The sequence below is a fragment of the Balaenoptera acutorostrata genome, chromosome 20 (assembly GCF_949987535.1).
Source record: "Balaenoptera acutorostrata chromosome 20, mBalAcu1.1, whole genome shotgun sequence".
Taxonomy (NCBI): Eukaryota; Metazoa; Chordata; class Mammalia; order Artiodactyla; family Balaenopteridae; genus Balaenoptera; species Balaenoptera acutorostrata.
Genome location: NC_080083.1, coordinates 49,278,149 through 49,301,513, shown reverse-complemented (window position 1 = coordinate 49,301,513; position 23,365 = coordinate 49,278,149). Strand labels below are relative to the sequence as shown.

The following is a 23,365-nucleotide window of genomic DNA, read 5'->3' as shown; positions in this document are numbered from 1 at the left end:
ATTAAACTTAGAAAAAAAGGGCTCAATGACCAAATAAGTTCAGGAAATGCTGAATTAAATAAAGATTCCCTATTCACTGTAATACCATTCAGAGGCCTTTCACATGCTAACGGGATATTCTCCTAGAGGGGATATACCCTTATCTCCAATTTTTGCCTTTAATTAAAGAAGAAAAGAAAAGAAGGAGGGGTGTTTGGAGTGGCAGAAATAATGCTATATTTTCATCAGATCTTATTTTCCTCTTTCCGGGTACCCAGGAAGACAGCAGTCCCAGCCTCCCTTGAAGTTAGGTTAGGGCATGTGACTAATTCCGGCCACTGGTCCATTTAAGAGCCGGCACGACACTCCTGTGCTGTCCGTTCGACTCAGTGATGGGCCATCGTGGAGGCACAAAACGGAAGCCATGTGAATCACAGAGTCACCTGACTCAGAACAGACTTCTCATCAGCGAAACAAGAAACCCTCGCGCTCGGCCATGGAAATGTCTGGGTTCATCACCGCGGCTGAGCTGAGCCCTCCTGACTCAGACAGTAGGTACAGGTCCAGGGAAAAGGCCACTACATACGCCCGGGAAATGTGAGGCCCATGCTGGACTGTCTGCCTTTAGCAGGATCGGAAGCTGGTGCTCTCAGACGACGCAAGGGCGCGGAGAAGAGGGATTCTCTACCTGCTGCTCTGACTTTCCCCACCAACAACGACCGTGTTTGGCCTTGATGGTTACCTGGAATGGCTTACCTGGATGGTTACCGTGCTGGGGCGACACCTGATGCGATGTAGGCTGAACGCAACTAGGGAAGGTGCGTGGGGCAGGGAATAGCACATCCCCCACTGTCCTCCCTTGGCACAAGCTGCAGGGTTTGTGGTGGTCTTTTCCCAGGGGCTGGGATGGCCAGGTTGGAAGGGAGGGGGTGGAGGGTGAAGATGGAGAGGAGATGCCTTCTCCTCAACACCCAGAACAATTTTAGGGGGAGCGAAGGGGGGACAAAGGGTCAGAAGGTGGGTAACTTACACTCGGCCCCCCGAAGTGTGGAGTTGAGGTCTGACCTCCATTCTGGGAGGCTCAGAAGCCCACCTTCTTTCTCTCGTGCTGCAGAGGGAAGAAACAGGAAAAACACAATAAAACCGCAATGCTGAAAAACACAATAAAACCACAGCTGTTGCTTAGCAAAGCTGCTCTTCCCCTTGCAGCCTGTGAGCTGTGGTTTGTCACTCCAGGTGGCTGGTGGCTGTCACGGGGGCTGGGAGGGCAGGCAGAGAGTGGAGAAAGTGTTGGTTGAAAAGGAAGCCCTCTTATGTTGGATTTGCTGTAACCAGATTGACAAAGCCCAGTGCCGTTTTCCATTTGTTGATTTTTGTTCCTCTTGGAAATTTTCCTTACCTTATTTTTTTTTTTTAATTTTTATTTATTTATTTATGGCTGTGTTGGGTGTTCGTTTCTGTGCGAGGGCTTCCTCCAGTTGCGGCAAGTGGGGGCCACTCTTCATCGCGATGCGCGGGCCTCTCACTATCGCGGCCTCTCTTGTTGCGGAGCACAGGCTCCAGACGCGCAGGCTCAGTAGTTGTGGCTCACGGGCCCAGTCGCTCCGCGGCATGTGGGATCCTCCCAGACCAGGGCTCGAACCCGCGTGCCCTGCATTGGCAGGCAGATTCTCAACCACTGCGCCGCCAGGGAAGCCCTCCTTACCTTATTTTCCAAGTTTTCTGTGACACTTTTGTTAGTTTCAACAATCCTTTTTTTTTTTTTTTTTTTTTAATGGCCCCGCAGATTGCGGGATCTTCGTTCCCCGACCAGGGATTGAACCCAGGGCCACGGCAGTGAAAGCACCGAGTCCTAACCACTGGACCGCCAGGGAAATCCCTCAGCCATCTTTTTTTTTTTAATCAGATTTTTAATCTATTTATTTATTTATTTATTTTTGGCTGCGTTGGGTCTTTGTTGCTGCGTGCGGGCTTTCTCTAGTTGCGGCGAGCGGGGGCTACTCTTCGTTGCAGTGCGAGGGCTTCTCATTGCGGTGGCTTCTCTTGTTGCAGAGCATGGGCTCTAGGCACATGGGCTTCAGTAGTTGTGGCACGCAGGCTCAGTAGTTGTGGCTCGTGGGCTCTAGAGCGCGGGCTCAGTAGTTGTGGTGTGCGGGCTTAGTAGTTGTGGCGTGCGGGCTCAGTAGTTGTGGCGTGCGGGCTTAGGTGCTCTGCGGCATGGGGGATCTTCCCCGACCAGGGCTCAAACCCGTGTCCCCTGCATTGGCAGGCGGATTCTTAACCACTGCGCCACCAGGGAAGTCCCTCAGCAATCATTTTTAATCTCCAAGGGTTCTTGATCCCTGTCCCTTTCTTACGGGGAAATTAGTATGTGAGGAAAACAAATAGACTTTTTTAGAAAGTGTTTTTCAGTTCCCTGTATTATCTCTGTATCCTTTGAGATCATTTTTGTTTATCTTGATCTTTCCCAAGTTGCAGATTTTCTTAAATGTCTGGTGATCCTTGATAGGTTACACACACTTAAAAATGAGGCCATGAAAAGGTGATTGAGGCCCCATGTTGGTGGGTAGAGCTTGTCAACTGATGAGCTCTGTTTTTAGGTAACCATATGGGAACCCTTAAATGCCAGCTTGCAGAGGTCTTTGCTCTGGGGTTCTTAAGTGTCTTTGGAGAAGAATCTTCTGATCGTTGGCCTTGGGATTGGCTACTGCTGTCTGCCCCTCTACATCAGGCGTAGGGAGGAAGGGTCAAATGTTCTATGAACCAACTTCTAGTTAAATCCAGTTCCCACATGTCACTCCCAACCTCCACCCTCCTTCCCTGAGTCTCCAAGTTGAAGCTTCTCTCTGGTTCCGCTGGGTAAATCTGCCCTCCTTAGCTACATCTCACTCATGCATAACTGTAGGTGGAGGCAACCTTGGCTAGAGCTGCAGCCTGCAGAGGAAACCTTGTCTGTTTGGGGATGGGGGATACCGTGTGGGCACAGCAGGTGCAAAGAGGGGACACTGGGGGTGTGGATGGGAGAGTGGTTGGCCTTGGGGTCCAGACTGATGGAGGGAGACAGGGATGCGGTCAGAGAAGATTCTGGAGATGAAGAATATGGAGGCAAGCAGTATTGCATGGTGACAAAGTAAGATGTGACTGAAGGGGTGGGTGGTAGGATGGAGGTAAAGACTTGTAGTTGAGGAATGGAGCAGATGTTGGTGCTCAGGTGGGCCTTCTGGTAGACACAGTGGTTGCCCAGGGTGACAGCAGGAGTCAGGGGTGGGGGAGGTGGGGGGAAACAGGAAGAGCCAAAGTCCTCCATGAACCCCAGGTAGGAAGAGGAACGGCTATGAACTCCAGGTAGGGGAAATGGCCTTGAGATGCAGAGCTGGCACATGAGGGAGGGCTCGCTTCCAGAACGCTGAAGCCATGAGGGGCCAGCCAGTAACCAATGCCCGCCCAGCCCCGAGATACGAGGAATGGGGGAAGAGACATCCTCACAGGGGGGCCCGGCTCCAGTCAGGGCAAGAAAACAAAGGGAGGGTCTGTGCAGGGGTGAGGGATGTGGGCAAATTTCTCTCCAGTAAAACACGTTTCAGGGGGCAAACGGGGAGACTTTGAGGGAAGGGGAGCACTGATCTGGAAATGGGTGAAAGCTCAGGAGCTGGTGGGAACCCAGCAGCTTATACCACAGGCTGAGGAGGCCCAGGACTCTGCAGGTGGGTGGATTAACTCGCCCTCCGGTTCTGATTGGATCATTATGGGAAGTGGCTCAGAAGCGCCAGGAGGTTGCTGGGCCCTTTACTTCATCAATGACTGAAGCCCTTTTATTTACAAGAGGAACTGAGGAGGTTCTCTGTTGTTGTGACAGAACCTGATTGTGGCTGGGTGGCCTCATTACAGCTGCAGAGCTTGCCCAGAGCTGGGGGAAAGGGAGGCCAGGTTCAAGCCCCTGAACTAGCCCAACAAGGTCCCATTGCTGCCACTGGGCCCAGACCCCTTGGCTGTCACCTCTGACCCTGGACATATACTCTAATGGTTAAAAAACATAAACACCTGGTAATATCTAATTGATTTTTTTTAACTAAAAATTTTTTTATTGAAGTATAGTTGATTTACAATATCTTTTTTGTTTCAGGTGTACATCACAGTGATTCAGTTTTATATATATATGTATATATTTGTAATACATATTTATGTATATATATACATATATATATTCTTTTTCAGATTCTTTTCCCTAATAGGTTATTACAAAATATTGACTATAGTTCCCTGTGCTCTAATTGATTTTTTAAAAGTGATCTTTGACTATACTCAAATATTTCTTAAGCTAATCCTCAGTCCCCAAAAGAAAACAGCCTCACAGTAAAAAAACAAGAGTATGTCTCTTGGATTTTTACCTTTGCTCTCTAACAAGCCAAGGAGCTGTCTTTGGCGTATTTCCTAAGGAAAGGGTTCAGTTTCCCATCTGAGTTCCTAGTAAAGCATCTCAGTTTATTCTCGCCCTTGTAGTTAAGGTTAAGGGAAGAAAAGGGCAGCTGGCTACCCTGACATCCCTGCTTTCCAGAGAGAAGGTTCTCTCCCTTCTATGAGAGACCCTCTCAGGCTTGCCCTCTCTCAGCTCTTTGGCTGTTTGGTGTTTATGGGTAAACTTGCTGCATCTACATAGATCACCCCCTTTAAAAATATTCTCTCAGGATCCCAGCTCATTTCAGACCTCCTTGTGATTGTAGACGAATATCACCTACAGCTGACCTAATGGTCAGACATTTTAGACTGGGTGGCAGGACACTTGCTCACTGTGGGCACTAGATGGCGTCATGCGCAGTCCCTGTTCCTCCTGGGACCCCAGCATCTTAGTTCAGCAGGTCACCTTCCACGGCTACTGGTTCCTCCTCCCCACTCTGCAGGGTAGCTCCCCATGAGAGGGGGCTGGGGTCCAAAAAGAAGACCAGAGGGCCTGGCTTTATAAACAACTCAAGTCCTTCATGAGCCAGTAGGTTTCTAAGTAATACATATTCACAAACTTTTCTCACTCGAGGACTAAACATAACCTGTATAACATAACATCATATGTCGGGCCCCTCCCTGTATGGGGGTGGTCTTGGGGTCTGACACTCTGTAGACCCATGCAGTAGTCAAGCCACGTACTAGGCTGTCCTTGAGCATAGCCTATAAGGACAGAGAAAAGTACGTGTCCAGGCACCAGCTGTAACAACCACCACAATCTTGGTTGAGTGCTCACCATGTGCCAGGCTCTGAGTCACTGTTTTGTAAATCATTATAAAAGCCTTTGAAGGGGGCTGTGAGGTGGGCAAGAGGGCCTTAGAGCTTGGTTGTGAGATCCCAATGGCCTGGACTTGAATCTCTTGCTGCTGCATGCCTACTCAATTACCATGCATAGTATGCATACATAATAAGCACGACCCCATTTTACAGATGAGCAAACTGAAGCTCAGAGAAGTTAAGCAACTTGCCCAAGGTCACACAGCCAGCAATGGGCTGAGCAGAGATTCATGCACAGTTCCTTGTAACTCCACTCTGCTAGACTGACCCCGCAATCTCCGTCATTCAGTCTACAGGCCAGTGAGCCGACAGCCTGCTCTAGGAAGCACTAGCCTTCCACGGCCCTGGCCAGCATTTCTACTCCAAATCTCTGGTTTCTACTTGTAGTTGTGATTACCTTGACTTTATTTAAATTGAGAACACCTTTTCATTCTTACAAACACAGTGTGGTCCCAGGGCCAGAACCATCAGCATCACCTGGGAACTTGTTAGGGATGCAAATTCTCAAGCCTCACCCTGATGAAAAGCTCTGGGGCTGGGGCTCTCCAGTGATGCTGATATAAGCTAAAGTTTGAGAACATTTGCTGTGAAACATGCCTCTCATAAAACCAAGCCACTAGGTTAAGTCTAATTAACATTTATTGTACCTGTTCTTGGTGGTTCGAAGGGGAAGGCACCAGAAACTTAGCAGAGAAGGGAAGGATATAAACAGACATGAAAAGTGATTTGCTCAGAAGCCACAAAATGGGTAGAGGAGAGGGGAATTGAGGAGGGGGTACTGGCCCAAATGATGCATCAGAACTGTCTGTGTAGCTTTTTTTTTTGCTACACCGCGCAGCATGTGGGATCTCAGTTCCCCGACCAGGGATCGAACCCGCACCCCCTGCATTGGAAGCGCAGAGTCTTAACCACTGGACCACCAGGGAAGTCCCTGTATAGCTTTTAAAGCGGGCACACGGGGTTATAGTTGGACGGTTCTGGGGTGGACCCAGCAGCTGCACTGCGAAAAGCTGCGTAGGTGGTTCTGCTCTGCTGTCAAGAATGGGAACCCTGCCCTAGTGGGAAGAGCTTTGGGGGCTTCAATCAGGCTTCGGCATCCAGGGGGAGCATAACACTTTGTAACATGAAAGACAACGCCCTCCCTTCTGAAGATGGACCGCCCCCCCCTTAGTGTTTCCCTCCCGCACGCTGACTGTCGGGGGTTTGCGGGTGTCTGCTGCCCCTCGTGCGCCCTCTGTGCCCTCTGCCCTCTAACCCCTGTCATCCCCAATACCAGACCGGCCCACACCTCCGTGCCGGCCCCCGGGCTCCTGTGTGAGTTCTCACCCAGCTGTCTGCTCTTCCACCCTGAGTGCTGGTTCTCAGCGCTGTGCACATTGGAATCACCTGGAGAGCTTAAAAAACTAACATATACACATACATACGTATACATATGTACATCTATACACACGCAATGTGTAACTCTTGCAATGTACAATATTTGAGACATACTAAAAATTATTTATCTGAAATTTTTAATTTAACTGGGTGCCCTGTATTTTAGGAGAGTCAGAAATAGTGATGGTGACGGGGTCTAGAGCCCTTGGACAGGGGACTGGTCAGTGAGATCCACTGGGAGTCCAGGCTCAAGCCCACTTCCTGGGCCCTTTCCCTCTTTGTGCCCCCATCTCCAAAGGCAGGATGTGCTTAGCCAGCCCGGAGGTCTCACAGGCCTCCTCCCCACCCCCCGCTCCAGGTTATTACAGACCCAGCTCTGATTAGTGGTTATGGGACCTGATGCCAAGTGAGCTGCTGGGGGGCTCTGTCGGGGCTCCTGCCACGTGGCCTCAAGCACCCACAGTCTCTTTCCAGGCTGTTCCCTCTTTACTCCCCTGGACCGAGGAGTGCCCAAGTGCAGCGAGGTGCTATCTCTGATAAAACAAAGTCTGAGATTGGGATTGACATATATACACCAATATGTATAGAATAGATAACTAATAAAAAAAATGGAGATAAAATTTAAATAATGGCTTAGCATTTCAGCTCTGAGAATATAAAATATTTATAACAAGTTCTAATAAAATGTATTCATTTCTTTATTAAAAAAACCAAAGTCTGAATTGTGAAGGAGCAGTGAGTCAGGCACAGCAATCTGCGGTGAACTACGTACACACTTGTATTCATATTTTCCTCATTGCTCTGCAGTTCGGCTTTCAACAACTAAGAATTAGAAAAGCTGTTGTCAAAATGCCATATTAACTTCCTAGAGCTTAAACCACAATATGGTGGAGATGTTTCTCTAACCGGTGTCTTATCACCCACCCTCTTGTTGTGAAGAACCAGCACCAAATTAAGCCACTGGTGCCAGGGGCCAGTCCAGGCAATGTGCGGTTTTGTTCTGGAACATTCCTTTGTTGACTGATGGGGTTCACTGTCATGATTCATGGTCTCTTACTCTGGACTCTGCAGAAACCAGCTAAAATTGGCATAAGCAAAAAAAGGCAAAAGGATTGGCCTGTGGAAACCAACCTGCAGGAATGGACCTCAGGAATGGCTGGAACCAGTAACTGGGACACCATCAGAAAATTTTCACCTCTACTCTGTGCATTTTGACCTCCTCACCTCCTGCAAACCCACCTCCCCCCGTGAATGTAAGGCACAGCCTTAGGCAGTGTCTGTCCTCCAACCTCTGCAACCAGGAGGAAAAGGCTCTCCTTCCCCAACTTGTTTAAAACAAAACAAAACAAAATCAAGGGAAGACCTGAAGGTTGGGTACCATGATGCCAACCTTGGAAATCATTTGACCAGGAAGGTGGGATGAAGTAGGAAGACAGAAGTGCCCGAGAAAACCTGTCAAAAAAAGAGAAAGGAGGGCTTCCCCTTAAAAAAAGATAAGTCCAGACATAACTCCTGGGCAAAAGATGAATGAGACACGCACCCTAATTTGTGTCTACGACAGATGCTATCAAAACTGTAAAGTCACAAGGGCCCCTCAAAGTCTTGCTGTGACGTCCCCACCCAACGTTCTACGTTGGCTTTGTTTGACCAGCAGTATGACAGGAATATTTCAAAAGAACTTCTATGAAGAAATCAAGGCACAAACGTACCAAGAGGGATCGCTTCAAAGCCAGCAGACCTTCAACGTTCGTGGCCTTGACTGTCCTGTTGGTCCCTGACGTGATCTAATTTGTGTTTTCGCTGAGCCGGGAGTTTCAGTGGTAGTTATGAGGGGCGGAGCTGTGGGAGCAAAACCTCTGCTTGTGGGTGAGCCCAGCACCCACCTCTGCTCCCAGCTTTGATACTTTTTGCCTATTGGTAGAAAGCTACTCTGCCAGGGTAGATTTTTTAAATTGCTAGGCGAGGCGGCCGATGTGGAAAGATCTGAGAATACGATAGTTCTTAGTTGTTAAGAAGGTGTTTTTGGTGGCAGGGCACGTCAAATACAAGGAAGACCCAGCTCTGTGCTGTTCACAAGCCTCCCGCAGGGGTTCAGAGGGCAACTCATCCTGGAACTGTCTCATTCAGCAAAGGCTCCCAGGAGTGCAGAGACTGCACATCAGAAGAGAGACTGGAGAGGGACTTCCCTGGTGGTTCAGTGATTAGGACTCGGCACTTTCACTGCCGTGGCCCAGGTTCAATCCCTGGTCAGGGAACTAAGATCCAGCAAGCCAAAAGAAAAAAACAAAAAAATTAAACGTAGAACTACCATATGATCCAGCAATTCCAATTCTGGGTATTTGCCTCAAAGAGTTTGAGTTGCCTCAAAGCAGGGACTCAAAGACATGTTTGTACACCCATGATCACAGCAGAATTATTCACAAGGCCAAAAGGAGGAAGCATCCCACGTGTCTATTGACTGATAAGTGGATAAACAAAATGGGGTGTATTCATACAAGGTGGTGTTATTCAGCCTTAAAAAGGAAGGAAATTTTTTTTTCATAAATTAATTTATTTATTTTTGGCTGCGTTGGGTCTTCGTTGCTGCGCACGGGCTTTCTCTAGTTGCAGTGAGCAGGGCAGGGGCCTACTCTTCGTTGCGGTGCGCGGGCTTCTCATTGCGGTGGCTTCTCTTGTTGCGGAGCATGGGCTCTAGGCACACAGGCTTCAGTAGTTGTGGCTCGCAGGCTCTAGAGCGCAGGCTCAGTAGTTGTGGTGCACGGGCTTAGTTGCTCCACGGCATGTGGGATCCTCCCGGACCAGGGCTCGAACCCATGTCCCGTGCACTGGCAGGCAGATTCTTAACCACTGCACCACCAGGGAAGCCCCCAGGAAGGAAATTCTAACACATGCTATGACATGGATGAGCCTTGAGGACGTCATGCCCACTGAAATAAGCCAGTCACAAAAAGACAAATACTGTGTGATTCCACTCATGTGAGGTCCCTAGAGCAGTTCAGCTGAGAAACAGAAAGTAGAACAGTGGCTGCCAGGGGCTGGGGGGAGGGGGAGTCAGTGTTGAAAAGAGAGGGGTTTCAGTTTGGGATGATGGTGAGGGATGGCGGTTCTGGAGAGGGGTGGTGGTGGTGATAGTTGCACAGCAGTGTGAATGGACTTAATGCCACAGAGCTGGACACTAAAGATGGTTAAAACGGTCAATTTTACAGGGTGTATATTTTAACAGAGTTTAAAACAAGAGGTAATGGACTGAAAGTGAGGTTAGTCTGAAGTCGCAGCTGGGACAGGAAGCACGTGACTCCTGAGAGGGGAGTTTGGGCCAAAGCCTGATTATACTTGCTGAACGGGTGGCAGCCCTGCCACAAGCGGCATCTGGAAGCTGGACCCCTGGCCACCCTCCTTCCCCATCGCAGCCACGCCCTTTAGCAGATGACAGGTAAGTTCATGTTCCTTGCTCCTCCTCGCTTCCCTCGTGGCAGAGTGGAAAGGGCTTGGGATGGACTGTCAATCAAGACTTGAGTTCTTGTCCTTTCCCCTCCCTGGGCCTCCCCACCCCTCCCCGGCCTCCCTCAAGCCCAGGGGCTGGAGATGCACAGAGTTCCCTGCGGCCAGACGGTCCCTGCTCTGCGGAGCTCACGTCTGCGTCTCTCTGGGTCCACCGGCCTATTGTTTTCGCGGTTGTTTCCTGTTTTTGTCCTTTCTCTTCCCTCCCCTGCTCTGTCAACCACACAACCAACTTAGAGGTATGGGGCTGCCTCCCTGCATGGGCCACGTGGGCCCATGCCATCCAGGAAGTTTCCTTCTAGTTTGCTAAGAGCTTTTATCATGAAAGATGTTGAATATCATCATTTTTTTTTTTTCTAGATCTGTTAAGATGATCATAGTTTTTTTTCTTCTTAAGTCTATTAATGTAAGTTTTTAGTTTGGGCTCCTTCAAAAATAGAGCCTGGAACAAGGACTTCAGTTCGGGTAGATTATTTGAGAGGTGATGCCAGGAAGCAGGGAGTGAAGGAGCAAAGAGACTTAAACAGGGAAAGAGAAAAAGCCAATTTAGGATGCATAATTGCTGTTGCAGCTGTAGGCAAAGGAAGTTCAAGTCTGTGGGGACCTCTGATAAGTCTACAGGCTGCTGCCCAGAATTGCCTTCCCCAAAAGAAGGAGACTGGAGCATGTATCCACCAGCTCCTGTTTCATCTTAGGGAGGAAAGGGTTTCATCTTAGAGAACTTAACTCTCCTATGCTTCTGGGAAACACTAGCAGGGAGATAAGTGACTCCTAAAGCCATTGAAGAAGACCCTGAGGCAAAAAGCAAAAAGCAACATGATGTAAGCTTGAGGTGAGACACTGGAGCATAAGGTGAGTCTAAGCTTGCAGGAAATTATGCGCTGTAAATACAATGGATGTCAGAGGAGGGCAGAAGTAATGTGACATAGAGCACCAACGTTTACTATTACCAACAATAATAAATGACATTTGTAGGTTTCTCTTTTGTTGTTAGACCACCTTTGCATAGCTGAGATAAGCCCGACTTGGATATGATGTCTAATATTTTTAATATACTGCTAGATTTGGTTTGTTTGTATTTTTCTTACTGTTGCATTTATATTCGTGAGTGAGACTGGCTTCTAATTTTCCTTTTTCATCCTATTCTTGTCTCATTTTGGTATTAAGGTTACACTGGCCTCATAGAAAGAGTTAGAGTGTGTTCCTGCGATTTCCATTCTCAGAAAGAGTGTTTATAAAATTAGAATTATCTCTACTTAAACTTCTGGAACACTATCTAGACTTGGTATTTCCTTTGTGGGAAGATTTCAAATTATGGATTTAATTTTTTTTTTAGTTTGTTTTTAATATTCTACATATGAATGAAATCATATGGTATTTGTCTTTTTCCATCTGACTTATTTCACTTAGCATAATACCCTCAAGGTCCATCCATGTTGTCACAAATGGCAAGATTTTATCTTTTTTTTAAAAAAATATTTATTTATTTATTTGGCTGCATTGGGTCTTAGTTGCGGCATGCGTTGCGGCACGTGGGATTTTCGTTGCGGCTTGTGGGCTCTTCTTTGTGGTGTGCGGGCTTCTCTCTAGCTGTGGCATGGATTTAATTTCTTTAATAGTTGTAGAACCATTCAGGCTTTTTATTTCTTCTTAAATCAAGTTAGGTAATTTCTATTTTTTCTAAGATTTGGTCTACTTTGTTTCATATTTCTTGACATAAATGATTTATAGTCTTTTCAATTTTTTAATTTTTAACTTTATTGAAGTATAGTTGATTTATAATGTTGTATTAATAAAATTTTCAATTATGGTAAAATACACATAACATAAAATTCACCATTTAACCGCTTTTAAATGTTTTAAAGTTGGTTGTGTTACATTTACGCTGTTTTGCAACAAATCTTGAAAACTTTTTATCTTGCAAAACTGAAACTCTATACCCATTAAACAAACAACTCACCATTTCCCCCTGCCCCCAGGCCCTGGCAACCACTGTTCTGCTTTCTGTTTCTATGAATTTGTATAGTCTTCTTCTTTTTTGAATTATAAGATACATTATTTTAATTTTTTAAATTGAAGTATAATGTACAATATTATGTAAGCTTCAGGTGTTCTACGTAGTGGTTTGGCATTTGCATACATTATGAAATAATCACCACGATAAGTCTATTAATCATCTGTCCCCATATGGAGTTATTACAATATTATTGGCCATATTCCTTATGCTGTGTGTTATATCCCTGTGGCTCGTTTTATAACTGGAGTTTTGTACCTCTTAATCCCATTCACCTATTTTGTACCCCTCTCCACCCCTTTCTCTCTGGTAACCAACCACCCATTTGTTCTCTGTATCTATGAGCCTGTTTTTTGTTTGGTTTTATTTGTTTTTTATTTTATTTTATTTTTAAATTTTTTTATTTTTAAAATTTTTTAATAGATCTTTATTGGAGTATAATTGCTTCACAATACCATGTTAGTTTCTGTTGCACAACGAAGCGAATCAGCCATATGCATACACGTGTCCCCATATCCCCTCCCTCTTGAGCCTCCCTCCCATCCTCCCTATCCCACCCCTCCAGGTGGTCGCAGAGCACCGAGCTGATCTCCCTGTGCTATGCTGCTGCTTCCCAGCAGCCAACTACTTTATATTCGGTAGCGTATATACGTCGATGCTACTCTCACTTCGCCCCAGCTTCACCCTCCCACCCCATGTCATCAAGTCCATTCTCTATGTCTACCTCTTTATTCCTGCCCTGCAACTAGGTTCATCAGTACCATTTTTTTAGATTCCATGTATATGCGTTACCATACGGTATTTGTTTTTCTCCTGACTTACTTCACTCTGTATGACAGACTCTAGGTCCATCCACCTCACTACAAATAACTCAATTTTGTTTCTTTTTATGGCTGAGTAATATTTCATTGTATATATGTGCCACATCTTCTTTATCCATTCATCTGTTGATGGACATGTAGGTTGGTTCCATGTTCTGGCTATTGTAAATAGTGCTGCAGTGAACACTGTGGTGCGTGTCTCTTTCTGAATTATGGTTTTCTCAGGGTATATACCCAGCAGTGGGATTGCTGGGTCATATGATAGTTCTATTTTAAGTTTTTGAAGGAACCTCCATACTGTTTTCCATAATAGTTGTATCAATTTACATTCCCACCAACAGTGTAGGAGGGTTCCCTTTTCACCCCACCCTTTCCAGTATTTATTGTTTCTAGCTTTTTTGATAATGGCCATTCTGACCAGCATGAGGTGATACCTCATTGTAGTTTTGATTTGCATTGCTCTAATAATTAGTGATGTAGAGCATCTTTTCATGTGCCTCTTGGCCATCTGTATGTCTTCCTTAGTGAAATGTCTATTTAGGTCTTCTGCCCATTTTTTAACTGGATTGTTTGTGTTTTTGATATTGAGCTCCATGAGCTGTTTGTATATTTTGGAGATTAATCCTTTGTCTGTTGTTTCATTTGCAAATATTTTCTCCCATTCTGAGAGTTGTCTTTTTGTCTTGTTTATGGTTTCCTTTGCTTTTTGCTTAAAAGCAAAAGTTTTTAAGTTTAATTAAGTCCCATTTGTTTATTTTTGTTTTTATTTCTGTTCCTCTAGGAGGTGGGTCAAAAAAATTCTTGTTGTGGTTTATGTCAAAGAGTGTTTTTCCTATGTTTTCCTCTGAAAGTTTTATAGTGTCTGGTCTTACATTTAAGTCTTTAATCCATTTGGAGTTTATTTTTGTGTAGGGTGTTAAGTAGTGTTCTAATTTCATTCTTTTACATGTAGCTGTCCAGTTTTCCCAGCACCACTTATTGAAGAGGCTGTCTTTTCTCCATTGTATGTTCTTGCCTCCTTTGTCATAAATTAGATGCCCATATGTGCGTGGGTTTATCTCTGGGCATTCTATCCTGTACCGTTGATCTATATTTCTGTTTTTGTGCCAGTACCATACTGTCTTGATTACTGTAGCTTTGTGGTATAGTTTGAAGTCAGGGAGCCTGATTCCTCCAACTCTGTTTTTCTTTCTCAAGATTGTTTTGGCTATTCGGGGTCTTTTGTGTTTCCATACAAATTTTAAGATTTTTTGTTCTAATTCTGTGAAGAATGCCATTGGTAGTTTGATAGGGATTACATTGAATCTGTAGATTGCTTTGGGTAGTACAGTCATTTTCACAGTATTGATTCTTCCAATCCAAGAACATGGTATATTTCTCCATCTGTTTATGTCATCTTTGATTTCTTTCATCAGTGTTTTATAGTTTTCTGAGTACAAGTCTTTTGCCTCCTTAGGCAGGTTTATTCCTAGGTATTTTATTCTTTTTGTTGCAATGGTAAAGGGGAGTGTTTCCTTAATTTCTCTTTCTGATATTTTGTTTTTGGTGTATAGGAAGGCCAGAGATTTCTGTGCATTAATTTTGTATCCTGCAATCTTACCAAACTCATTGATTAGTTCTAGTAATTTTCTGGTGGCATCTTTAGGATTTTCTATGTATAGTATCATGTCATCTGCAAAGAGTGACTGTTTTACTTCTTCTTTTCCAGTTTGTGTTCCTTTTATTTCTTTTCTTCTCTGATTGCTGTGGCTAGGACTTCCAAAACTATGTTGAATAAGAGTTGCAAGAGTGAACATCCTTGTCTTGTTCCTGATCCTAGTGGAAATTCTTTCAATTTTTCACCATTGAGTATGATGCTTGCTGTGGGTTTGTCATATATGGCCTTTATTATGTTGATGTAATTTTTGTTTTTTATTTGCCATGCCACGCAGCTTGCAGGATCTTAGTTCCCTGACCAGGGACCGAACCCACACCCTCAGCAGTGAAAGCTCAGAACCCTAACCACTGGACTGCCAGGGAATTCCCATTTGTTTTTTTTTTTAGATTCCACATATAAGTGAGATCATACAGTATTTGTCTTTCTCTGTCTGACTCACTTCATTTAGCATAACACCCTCTAGATCCATCCATGTTGTCGCTAATGGCAAGATTTCATTTTTTATGGCTGAATAATACTCCATTGTGTAGATATACCAACCACATCTTTATCCATGCATCTATCAGTGAACACCACCAACAGTACACAAGAGTTCCCTTTTCTCCACATCCTTGCCAATGCTTTTTATTTGTTGTCTTTTTGATGACAGCCATTCTGACAGGTGTGAGGCGATATCTCATTGTGTTTTTGATTTGCATTTCCCGGATGATTAGTGATGTTGAGCATCTTTTCATATGTCTGTTGACCATCTGTATATCTTCTTTGGAAAAATGTCTCTTCAGGTTCTCTGCCCATTTTTTTTTAAATTTATTTATTTATTTGGCTGCACCAGGTCATAGTTGCAGCATGCAGGATCTTTAGTTGCGGCATGTGGGATCTAGTTCCCTGGTCAGGGATTGAACCTGGGCCCCCTGCATTGGGAGCGTGGAGTCTCAACCACTGGACCACCAGGAAAGTCCCCTCTGCCCATGTTTTAATAGGGTTTTTTTTTTTAAATAAATGTATTTATTTATTTATTTTTGGCTGCGTTGGGTCTTTGTTGCTGCGCGCGGGCTTCAGTAGTTGTGGCACGTGGGCTCAGTAGTTGTGGCTCACAGGTTCTAGAGTGCAGGCTCAGTAGTTGTGGCTCATGGGCTTAGTTGCTCCGCGGCATGTGGGATCTTCCCAGACCAGGGCTCAAACTCGTGTCCCCTGCATTGGCAGGCAGATTCTCAACCACTGTGCCACCAGGGAAGCCCCAGGGTTTTTTTTTTTTATGTTGAGTTGTATGATTCTTTGTATATTTTGACTATTAACCCCTAATTGGATATAACATCTGCAAATATCTTCTCCCATTTAGCAGGCTGCCTTTTTGTTTTGTTGATAGTTTCCTTCATTGTGCAAAAGCTTTTTAGTTTGATGTATTTGTTTATTTTTGCTTCCCTTGCCTGAGGAGACATATCCAAAAATTATTGCTAAGAGCGATGCCAAAGAGCATGCCGCCTGTGTTTTCTTCCAGGAATTTTATGGTTTTGTTTATTGGGATTTTAAAAATTATTATTACTGGTTCAATTACATTACTGGTAATAAGTCTGTTCATATTTTCTATTTCTTCCTGATTCAGTCTTGGGAGATTGAACATTTCTAGGAATTTATCCATTTCTTCTAGGTTGTCCATTGTATTGGTTTATAATTGTTCATAGTAATCTTTTATGACCCTTTTTATGCCTGTGGTGTTTTTTTTTTATTTTATTATTTTTATTATTTTTTATTTATTTTTTTAAACATCTTTATCCTGTGGTGTTTTTGTAACTTCTCTTTTGGTTCTGATGAGTTTGGCTAAAGGTTTATCAATTTTGTTTATCTTTTTGAAGAACCGGCTCTTAGTTTCACTGATCTTTCCTATTGTTTTTTGTTTGTTTGCTTTCAGTCTCTATTTCACTTATTTCTACTCTGATCTTTATTATTTCTTACCTTCTACTAACTTTGGGTTTTGTTCTTCTTTTTCTAGTTCCTTTAGCTGTAAGGTTAGATTGTTTATTTGTATAGTCTTCTTTTTAATCTTGTAGTTATGTAGTTATTTTTATTCCTAATAATGTTTATTTGTGCTTTCCTTTGTTTATAAGTAAATTTCAGCAGAGATTTGCCTGTTCTACTGGTTTTTTTCAAGGAACTAACTTTTGGTTTTATTGATCTTGTGTACCATATCTTTGTTTTCTATTTTATTGATTTCTGTTTTTTATTATTCTCTTCTGAGTTTACTTTTGGGTTTACTTTGTTGTTCTTTTTATAACTTCTTGACTTCTTACTTAAATTGGGTACTTATTTCATACACTTTTCTAATACAAGCATTCAAGACTATAAATTTCCCTTTAAGTACCACTTTTGATGCATCCAACAAATTGTAATCTATGATATTTTCATTATCACTCAAATCTAAGAATTTTAAAATGTGTCATTTATGATTTTTTCTTTGACCCATGGATGAGTATGTTTTTAAATTACCAAATATATAGGGGTCTTAAAACTTATCTTTTTGATGAATTTGTATTCTCTATAGGTGCAGATCAAGCTTTTACATTGTATGTTTCAGCTCTTCCATTCATTTACTGATTTTTCTGTCTGCTTCATTATTCATAATTGAGAGATGTTGTATTAAAATTTCTTGCTATGATGATGGTTTTATCTCTTTGTAGTTCCTTCAAACTAAGTGCTTACAAGTTTAGAACTATTATAATTTCCTGATGAATTGACCCTTTAATCTAGGTACTCGCTCTATCCCTAATAAATATCAATATTTTTGTCTTAAAAGTCCTCTTTGTCTGATATGAATAGACCTTTCCTGGCTTTCTTTTGGTTAGCTTTTGCCTGGTATATCTTTTTCCATTCTTTGACTTTCAACCATTCCATACTCTTAATCATTACATGTGTCTTGTAAACAATGCGGAACTGCATTTTCTGTTTAAATATTTTTAAAATTGAATCTGGGATGAGAATTTAGGAATGACTGAGCACATGACTTCCACTAAACCCTGCTAAGAACTGAGTTTAAAAGCCTGCATTTTCAACAACAATCCATAGTCGGTAAGAACTCTAACCCAGAAGGTTGCCTTCAAGGTAGTGTGTTTGAGCTTTTTTTTTTTTTTTTGGTAGACTTTTTTTTCCTAAGAGCAGTTTTAGGTTCACAGCAAAACTTAGGGGAAGGTAGAGATTTCCCACAAACCTCCTGTCCCCACGCACGCACAGCCTCCCCCATTACCAACACCCCCCACCGAGTGGGACATTTGTTATGACTGATGAACCTGCATGGACACATCATTATCGCCCACAGTCCATAGTTTACATTAGGATTCACTCTTGGTGTTGTACATTCTATGGGTTTGGACAAATGTATAATGACACACATGCACCACTGTAGTATCATACAGAGTAGTTTCCCTGTCCTAAAAATCGTCTGTGCTCTGCCTATTCATCCCTCCCTCCATTTAATCCCTGGCAACCACTGATCATCCAACCAACTACTCATCATTCCTAAATTCTCACCTCAGTTCTATCACCTAATTCACCTGAGCCCCAATTTCCTCAGATGCACAATCGAAATTTGTAGATTTGGTGTGATAATTAAATGAGATAATGTATTAAAACCTTAACTTAGTCCCTAGCAAAGAATAGGTGTCAATTAAATGCTAGTTTCCTTTTCCTTCCTCCTTCTCTTAGTAATCTGAAATCACGTTTAGCTGAGAAAAAAAGAGAAGAAAGTGCCCAGGGACAGTGTGTATCACCAGAAATCTAAGAGCAGGGGAGGGTAGGGGGCAGAGGAAGGAGGTAAACATCCAGCTATTGCCTCCCAAACCCTCTTTCCAACTTGGAAAATCCCTACCCAGAGGGGACTCCCACAGTGTACCCTGTGGGATTTGGGGCTCCCCAAATCTGAGGCATGTAGGCAGCGCTGTCCTCTGTGTACACACAGCGCACGGGAATCCCATGTGCACACACATCACTCACACACACGTGTGCCCCCGGCGCTCCCCCCATCTGCCTGGCTTATCAGCTGCTTCCCAGCTTCCTCTGCCTGGCTTCTTATAGACCTGAGACCCTGGGAGCCGGCCTTCCACGTGGCCTCCCCAAGACCACTCAGATAACGAGAGGAAATGTGGTCATCAGCTCACAGAAGGCTGGGGGTTCCGGCTGAGGCTCCAGGCCACCACTCCCTGACCCGCGCCCTCCATCTCTCTCCAGGCAGTTCTCGGCTGTTCCCTGCGAGCCCGTGGACGCCACTCGAGATGTCCCCTTTTGGTGGCTGGGGACTGCTCTCGGCCTTTCTCGCCCTGCTCTGCTGCACAGGTGAGCCTGGGGTTCCTGAATGGGTGCTTGCCAGCCAGGACCCCCTCCCCTTCAGGCAGGGAAGGGGGTCCTGGTCCTGAAGTCGCTGAGGCTTTGAACACAGAGGCCGTCGGCCATGGGTACAGGATGCTGTGCCAGCCTGGCTTCCCCATGACCCCTGGCAGCGGGTAGGGGTCCTGGCCTTTTGGGAACCAGACCCCATAACTTCATGGTGTGTGGGTGTGGCAGGCTGTGGAGACTAAATGGGGAGGTGAAGGGAGGCTGGGTTTCAAGGGCAGGTGAGGGCACGCCCCAGCTAGTCTTCAGAGGTGGCCCAGGGGTCAGCAGAGGGCAGCAGAGGGCATCGCCTTGTGGCGACCATGAAAGCGAAAACGAAGCCCCTTCCAGGAGGTCCGGGGGACCGTGAAGGAAAATGCCTCCGTGTGCTGAGCACTCTGTTTTGGACAACCTGCCAGGTGCTTTCACGACAACCCTGCAGGAAAGGGATTACTAGCCCATTTGATAGATGGAAAAACTGGGGCTCAGAGAGAGAAAGTACTTTGCCCAAGGCCACACAGTTGGTACCTGGCAAACTCAGGTTTCAAATCCAGCTCTCTCTCCCTGCAAAGCCCTTCTTTTGCCCCTTCATTATATGCCACTAGCTGAGGGCTGAGTGGGGGTCCATGGGTGTGGCAGGAGCACAGGACACAGGACGGGCCCAGCTGGCTGGGATCAAGGACCTTCTGGTCATCACCGAGTGGGAGGTGAGCGCCCGAAGGCCTGAAATACTTCGTGCCTGAAACACTTCTTGGCTCTGCGCCACACACAGCGTATTGTGCTGAGCACAAAGGGAAATATGCGAAATCTGGGCCTTGCCTTCTAGAAGCTCCAAAACGTCCAAGGGAGAGTCAGCATGAGTATGAGTCATTTGCAAGGTGGTCCCATTACCTTCCTGACCTCGCCTCCCCCACCTTCCTCCTCCTCCTCCTCCTCCTCCTCCTCCCTGAGCTCCAGCCATCTGGTCTCCTCCCCACCCAGGGTCTCTGCGCTGGTGGTTCCCTCCCCCCGCAGATACCTGCCTGCCGGGCTCCCCCCCACCCCCACCTCCTTCGTTCTTTGCTCAAATGTCGGTGTTTCCGTGAGGCCTGTACTGACTACACTATTTAACATGGCAACCCCACCCCACTCCCTATTTCCTTTCCTAGGCATTTACCACCAACTGACAAGCTGGCTAGTTCACTTGTTTATTATTGTCTGTCTCCTTCGCTGCAATGTGAGTGCCGCAAGGGCAGGGTTTGGTCTGCTTTGGTCCCTGCTGGATCCCCAGAGCCTAGAACAGTGCCTGGCACACAGCCGTTGTTCAAAAAGGATTTGCAGAAGAAAGGAAAGGAGGGAGGGAAGAGTCGAACCCATGGCCATGGGGGCTCAGAGGACACAGTCCACCTCCATTTCAGAGAGGCCTTCATGGAGGAGGGACATTTGGGCCGGGCCTCGTAGGTCGAATAAGATCCCTCTCCATGGAGATAGAAGACGTGCATGAGAAAGACTAATCTGGAGGCGACGAGCTGGAGGAACAGCAACCAGAGGCAGGGAGACAGCTGCAGGGGGGTCACAGTCTCTTTGGTCTAGACACAAGGCGATAAGGTCTGAACAAGGGGAGAGGAGCAGAGGGGACCTCTACCCCTTATCAGACTGCCCACCGTGGGCAGCTCCACTGGGCAGGGCAGCGGGGACGTCTGCTGCTTAGTGTTTCTGGTCTTCCAGGGTCTGGCGAGGAGGCGTTCGAGGTACGCATGTGGCCAGAGCAGCTGATGGTGGAGTCCGGGGAGTCTCAGGTGATTAACTGTAGTACCACCTGTACGCAGCCCAACGCCGGTGGTCTGGAGACCACCCTACACAAGACTCTCCTGGAGGAACAGGCTCAGTGGAAGCTGTATGAGGTCTTCAACATCTCCCAGGACACAGATGTCATTTGCCATTTCACCTGCTCCGGGAAGCAGGAGTCCAGGAGTCTGAACGTCAGCGTGTTCTGTGAGTGCGGCGCCGCGGGGCCCTGCTCCCCTAGGCCAGAGCCTGTGTCTACCGAACGCACGCAGAGCTGCTCTGTTACTGCTGCTGGGTGCTCTTGTTATGGCCCCCACGTCCCTGGGCTCCTGGACCCAGGCCATGGGCTCAGAATCTTCTCACACCCTCCCCTGGCCTCCTTGAGCCTGTTGGCAACCCTGGTTTTGAGGTTTGCTCAGAGGAGGACAATCCAAGCAAGGTTTAGACAAATCTAAACATTGTTTCCCATGCCGTGCTACAGTCTCCTCCTGGCTTGGTGGCGCCCCACCACCAGAACACCCTGCATCCCATGACAAGCAGTGGGGGCCCCATCAGGAGGGCTGATACCCTCTGCAGTAGCCCACTGGCCTCCCGGAGAGAAGGCTGAGGCGTGGTTTTATCTCCCCCTGAGGGCCCTTGGCAAATGTGTGACCATCACACACATACCTGCCCAGAGGCCACGGAGACCTTGGATAGACTGGGATTCTCTCAACAGCTCGGCACCAAGGGTATCGCTCGAAACTGTCATCAGTGGATCAAATGAATAGAAAGATGTCCTAAATCTAACATATTATCCTGGGGTAATGGGGGCAAGGCAGTCTAGTTCATAAAGGAACCCAGGGTACCACCGAGTTTAATAGCTAAGGGCTAGAGGTAGCTCAGAACCCGATCCTGAAGAACCAAGGCAGGTCTGACTCCGGCCTCCACCTCTGAAGTGAAGAATCTCACAACTCATGGTCCAGTTCCAATGAGTACTCCCTTCGAAGTCTCTCTCAACATAATTATCCAACCATTTAATTTTTGAAATTTGTATTTAATTTTTGGAGAGGAAGGAGACAGATCCAAAACTTTTATATCTTTCTAGTTGACTGTACAGATTCTGGACCTTTTCTTTGTAGACACCAGGCTACCTCCATTCTTGTCCATTCCAGAAATCATGTCCATAAAACAACCACCCAGTACATCCTTCACTCTGAACTGCTTCCTCCTTCCTCTTTTTACATTTTAGAGCAGCCAGGTCCCAGCCCACTTCCTGAGAACACTGTGGTGACGGGGATGGTCCCAGCTGGGTGGAGCCTGCTGGAACTGCATCCCCATCCTGACCAGACCTCGCTTCCTTCTTTCCTTCAGACCCTCCAAAGCAAGTGCTGCTGAAGTTATGGCCCACTTTAGTGGCTGTAGGGAAATCGTTCACCATCCAGTGCAGAGTGCCCTCTGTCGCACCCCTCGAAGGTCTCACTGTCACCCTGCTCCGTGGCAGTGAGATCGTATACAACCAGACCTTTGTGGGGACAACACTTTCCCCCCAAGAGGCCATGGTCACCCACAACACCACGGCTCACAGGGAAGACGACCGCCACAACTTCTCCTGCCGGGCCGAGATGGACCTGCGCTCTCGCGGCGGGGACCTCGTTCACAGCGTCTCAGATCCCCAGGCGCTCGACGTCTATGGTGAGGGGGAGCCCCCGGAGGAGGAGGGAAGGAGAGGGCGTTCACTTTCAGCCCCTCATGGGAGGAAAACGCCTTTGCCCCACTCTCTGCCAGCTCAGGCGGAGGCACCCAGGAACTTGATCCCAAGAGTTCCCTGGAGCTCTCTCCAAGTTGCCAGCTTGGACCCCAGCTAGCTGCTTGGCCATGAACAAGCTGGGTGACCTTAACCAAGTCAAGCTCCTCTCTCTGGCCTTGGCCCCTCTCTGCAATGACAAGTGTAGCCTGACTGACCCTTAAGATCCCCTGGACCCCTGCTGTTCTGTGACTCTAGATGACCTAGATGTTCTCTGTCTTCTGAGGGTTTGGTAGAAGCTCCCTCAGCTCTGCCCAAGGAGGGGCTCGGCCTGGACCACGCCACTGTCCAGGCTGTGGTGTCCAGCAACCACGTGCTGGTGGCAGGGGGACGTCTGCCCTCACGGTCTCACAGAGGCCCAGCTGGCGGCCTGGACCCCGGCCCACCTTTCCTCTAGTTGATACACCAGTTGCCACTCACCTCTGCAACACAGGGTGACTGCAGAACGACGAGGGGTGGGCGGGTGATGGGCGGACCTCTACTCCCCCTTTGGCCCTGGCACCCGGGACCAGAGGACTTCTAAGACCGCCGCCCTCTCCCTCCCCAGAGCCTGCACAGGACAGCCAGACGGTCATCATCATCACGGTCGTGTCAGTGCTGCTCTTCTTGTTTGTGACATCTGTCCTGCTGTGCTTTGTCTTTGGCCAGCAGTGGCACCAGAGGCGGACAGGTACCTACGGGGTGCAAGCTGCTTGGAGGAGGCTGAGGTGGGCCTACCGGGCATAGCCTACGTGAGCGGCGTGGCCACCAGCATGGCGGCCACTGGAACTCAGCACGGCTCCTTAGGGTTGTGGTTCAGCCCTGGCTGAAGGCCCGTGCCAAGCAGCAGAGGA

At 46.6% G+C, this 23,365-nt stretch overlaps 1 protein-coding gene across 3 annotated transcripts; it reads left to right on the top strand.

Moving 5' to 3' along the window:
* The first annotated feature begins 365 nt into the window (after nucleotides 1–365).
* On the top strand, nucleotides 366–23,266 carry ICAM2 (intercellular adhesion molecule 2). 3 transcript variants are annotated; one of them, XM_007175749.3, is made up of 5 exons: nucleotides 366–797; nucleotides 18,842–18,946; nucleotides 20,690–20,956; nucleotides 22,100–22,420; nucleotides 23,080–23,266. In XM_007175749.3, exons 1-5 carry the CDS (start codon nucleotides 740–742, stop codon nucleotides 23,256–23,258), a joined length of 930 nt encoding a protein of 309 aa, XP_007175811.1. In that variant the 5' UTR covers nucleotides 366–739; the 3' UTR covers nucleotides 23,259–23,266. The 3 variants fall into 3 exon arrangements, with proteins under 3 accessions (XP_007175811.1, XP_007175812.1, XP_007175813.1); XM_007175750.3 differs by lacking the exon at nucleotides 366–797 and adding an exon at nucleotides 9,859–10,063; XM_007175751.3 differs by lacking the exon at nucleotides 366–797 and adding an exon at nucleotides 10,806–10,983.
* The last annotated feature ends 99 nt before the right edge of the window (nucleotides 23,267–23,365 follow it).

What these genes read in the sequence shown, in the direction of transcription:
- ICAM2 (XM_007175749.3), top strand. Translation starts at nt 740, where the DNA reads ATGGTTACCGTGCTGGGGCGACACCTGATGCGATGTAGGCTGAACGCA. An exon ending in GCTGAACGCAACTAGGGAAG is followed by an intron (nt 798 to 18,841) that starts GTGCGTGGGGCA and finishes ATCTCTCTCCAG; the next exon opens with GCAGTTCTCGGCTGTTCCCT. An exon ending in TCTGAACGTCAGCGTGTTCT is followed by an intron (nt 20,957 to 22,099) that starts GTGAGTGCGGCG and finishes TCTTTCCTTCAG; the next exon opens with ACCCTCCAAAGCAAGTGCTG.